The sequence below is a fragment of the Cyprinodon variegatus genome, unplaced genomic scaffold (genome assembly GCF_000732505.1).
Source record: "Cyprinodon variegatus isolate N-32 unplaced genomic scaffold, C_variegatus-1.0 Scaffold1090, whole genome shotgun sequence".
NCBI lineage: Eukaryota > Metazoa > Chordata > Actinopteri > Cyprinodontiformes > Cyprinodontidae > Cyprinodon > Cyprinodon variegatus.
Genome location: NW_015151543.1, coordinates 177,173 through 180,193, shown reverse-complemented (window position 1 = coordinate 180,193; position 3,021 = coordinate 177,173). Strand labels below are relative to the sequence as shown.

General features: G+C 53.8%; 1 protein-coding gene across 1 annotated transcript in view; it reads right to left on the bottom strand.

The window, feature by feature from the left end:
- ubr2 (ubiquitin protein ligase E3 component n-recognin 2) overlaps positions 1–3,021 on the bottom strand; it is a 27,146-nt gene that overhangs the window by 9,648 nt on the left and 14,477 nt on the right. The window contains exons 11-22 of the mRNA XM_015400277.1: positions 2,571–2,734; positions 2,398–2,497; positions 2,190–2,318; positions 1,920–2,103; positions 1,774–1,835; positions 1,594–1,704; positions 1,453–1,518; positions 1,261–1,377; positions 1,108–1,168; positions 907–1,031; positions 140–192; positions 47–50 (exon numbers count right to left, since the gene is read on the bottom strand). Coding sequence (XP_015255763.1) covers positions 47–50; positions 140–192; positions 907–1,031; positions 1,108–1,168; positions 1,261–1,377; positions 1,453–1,518; positions 1,594–1,704; positions 1,774–1,835; positions 1,920–2,103; positions 2,190–2,318; positions 2,398–2,497; positions 2,571–2,734 — 1,176 coding nt within the window. The remainder of the gene's footprint in view (positions 1–46; positions 51–139; positions 193–906; positions 1,032–1,107; positions 1,169–1,260; positions 1,378–1,452; positions 1,519–1,593; positions 1,705–1,773; positions 1,836–1,919; positions 2,104–2,189; positions 2,319–2,397; positions 2,498–2,570; positions 2,735–3,021) is intronic.

Genomic DNA, 3,021 nt, shown 5'->3' with positions numbered 1-3,021 from the left:
TTCAGACCGGTCTGAGACGGACAACAGAACCACAGCCGGTTCAGACCGGTCTGAGACGGACAACAGAACCACAGCCGGTTCAGACCGGTCTGAGACGGACATCTATCTGAAGATGGATCAATAGGGGAAATTGATTGACCTGAACGAGGCAACGCTGTCGATGACTCTCTCCAGACCCGTCTCCCTATTGCCCTGAAAAAGACCACATGACAGGTCAAAGACCCAAAAACCAAAGACCGGAAATGAGCTCGTAAACCAAAAGTTACGCACGGAGGGAAAGTTACGAGGGGAACTATGGTTCTATGAATCATAATGGCTGCCAGAGAGTGGTGCTGAAAGGAGAACATGTTCCCTTTGTGCAGCTGGAATAATTAAATCAACAGAGTCACAGCAGTAACATCTGAATGACACTCAGTAGCCATATATGTTGGCGTCATCCACGGCTCTGTTGCTACAAAATCTTCTCACGGAAGAAATGATTCTGAGTGACTGAGAATCTCCTGCAATCACCTGGGATTCATAGAACTGTAGTTACATTCGCCACTTCCATTCCATTTCATCCCTACTGACCACCAGAGGGAGCTGTTGAAAGAACTGAATGACTAAAACCAACCATGTCACATATTTCACTGAGAGGGCCCGGCTGAACCGCGTAAAAGGACCGCAGCCAATGAGAGGCACCCATGTTGACACTGCAGAACCTGGTGAATGTGTTTGGAGAAGCTCATGATGCTGCAGCACATATGGCCTCTAGCATTTTGCGCTGGTTATCAGCGCAAAGGCCTGACTGTTGGTTTAATCACTCAAACTGCGCTAAGAGAACATTCAGCGTGTTCAGCACTGCCCTCTGGTGGTCAGTCGGAATGAAAAAGACTTCAGTCCTCACAGGTTCCTAACTGTCCTCACATTCTCAGGCAGAGCTTTGACCAGCTCGCTGTGAGCCATGGGTCTGATGGAGAGCTGGTGGACGATTTCTCTCCTGACCTCCTCCAGAGGGTCCACCTGGCCCACGCCCGGAACATAACGCTCACCTGGGAGAGATGACATACTGCAGGTAGAGCTCTAGTGAAGGCTGCACCGTCTGCTGACCTTCTGCGCTAGACTCACCCACAACCATGATGATGAGGTGCAGCATCTCCTCGATCAAGGTGTTCTGCTGAGCCAGGTCCTGCAGAGAGGATGACATCCAACCATCAGAACCCAACGGTTCTGGTCTAAGTATCTCCGGTCATAAGGAGCACGTACAGAGAAGGTTCAGACCTTATTGGCCTCTCTGTATCTCTTCCTGATGTCAACAGAGCTGAAGATGTGGAAGAGTTCAAAGCGGCTCAGAACGACCATCAGGAAGTGGTTGGGATCCATCATGGAGGCCCCCACCTGCAGCAACATAGCAGCACCTGTTAGCGGAATCCCAGTAGAACCTTAGCTGGTCCCAGCTTGAGTCCAGAGTACCTGCAGCATCATGATGTCCTTGTCGAACATCTCCACTCTGCACTTCACGTTGTGGTAGTAGTAGATCTGCAACACAGCAACACCAAGAGGTTCTAAGAGGCCGGTACTGATCCGGGTTCTGGTCCGAACACAAAGACTCACCTGGTTGATCAGGGAGAAGCCGTTCCTCCTCCACATCCCAGCATGCACCTGTGCGCAGAGCACCAGGCAGCGCAGAGGCAGCTCTATGAGGAGGTGGGGGCTAAGCTCACCCTGGGGGGGAGACAAGGAGTCAGTATCCGGATTGCTCAGTTAGTCAGCTGACCTCCCCATCATACTGACCAGTGGCAGCTGCTCGGGGAACCGAGACGCCACCTCTGTCCTGCTGAGAAGAACGTGGAGCCCTGAGAGGAGAAAAGGAGGAGAACATGAGAATAGGAGGAGAACATGAGGAGGAGAGCAGGACGTTCCCCTTTAGATCCTGTTACCTGCCAGCATTCTGCACACAGGCAGGTGGATGGACACCTTATCCTGGGACACCTGGTACCTGAAGGTGTCCAGGCTGTGACCCGCTAGGCTCAAGCTGATTGGCTGCTCGCCATCAGACAGGCCGCCGTGGCACTGATGGAGCGCGCTCAAACACTTCTTATAGGCCCCGATCAGAACATGCTCCTGAAACCCAAACAGAACCAGCCAATGATTGGTTCTGGAGCTCCAGAACATCATGTGACCGCTAGCTGTTAGCTCTGCCGGCTCACGTCAGTGGAGCACCACTCCTGGATCATGGAGATGATGTTGGTCAGCTTCATCTGCAGGGTGAACGCCGCCTCCCACTCAGGCTCCATCTCGATGTGCTGGCCCACCTGTCTCACCACCGGGTCCATGCCCTGTCCGAGACACAGACACCTGGACTCAGACAAGCGGGCCAGAGCGGGAGGGGAAGCCCTGACGGCGCAGCCAACGTACCTGCATGCACCTCAGCAGGTCCAGAAAGGCGTCAAAGCCGTCCAGGAACTTCAGCCTGAGCTGGTCGCTCCACTCAGGGGGCGGACTGATCAGGACGTACCTGCAAACGCAGTAAAGGTTCAAACTGGGAGGACCCGTCTGGTACCGGGAACCCATGATGATCTGGTTCTTACTTGAGGTCTCCAATGAGGCTCTGGACCCGGCCGAACTTGAAGGCCTGCTGGGCAGTGTAGCGGTCGAACTGGAAGCGTCCCTGAGGGTCTCTGTGACGTAGCTGGTCCACAAAGGTTCTGATGATGGTCATCATCAGGTTCTCCTCCACCATCAGCATCCGGGCCTGCAGGCTCACACAGAAACAAGGCTGGGTTTGTAAACTGGACCTTAGATGGACTACCTGAGCTTCAGCTGCAGCCTGATCCAGCTCCTGAGCCTCTGACACCGAGCTCAGACCAGGAGGGCAGAACCAGCCTGGGTCAGCTCCACCTCCTTCCTCGAAGGCATTTAAAGAATTCTCTGGGGTTCTGGACCTTGTTTGGACCCGACCTGGACCTGGTTTCAGATGCAGTCAGTGACAGGGCTGCCTACTTCCTGTTAAGGGGGTTACGCACCAACACCATACTAGCT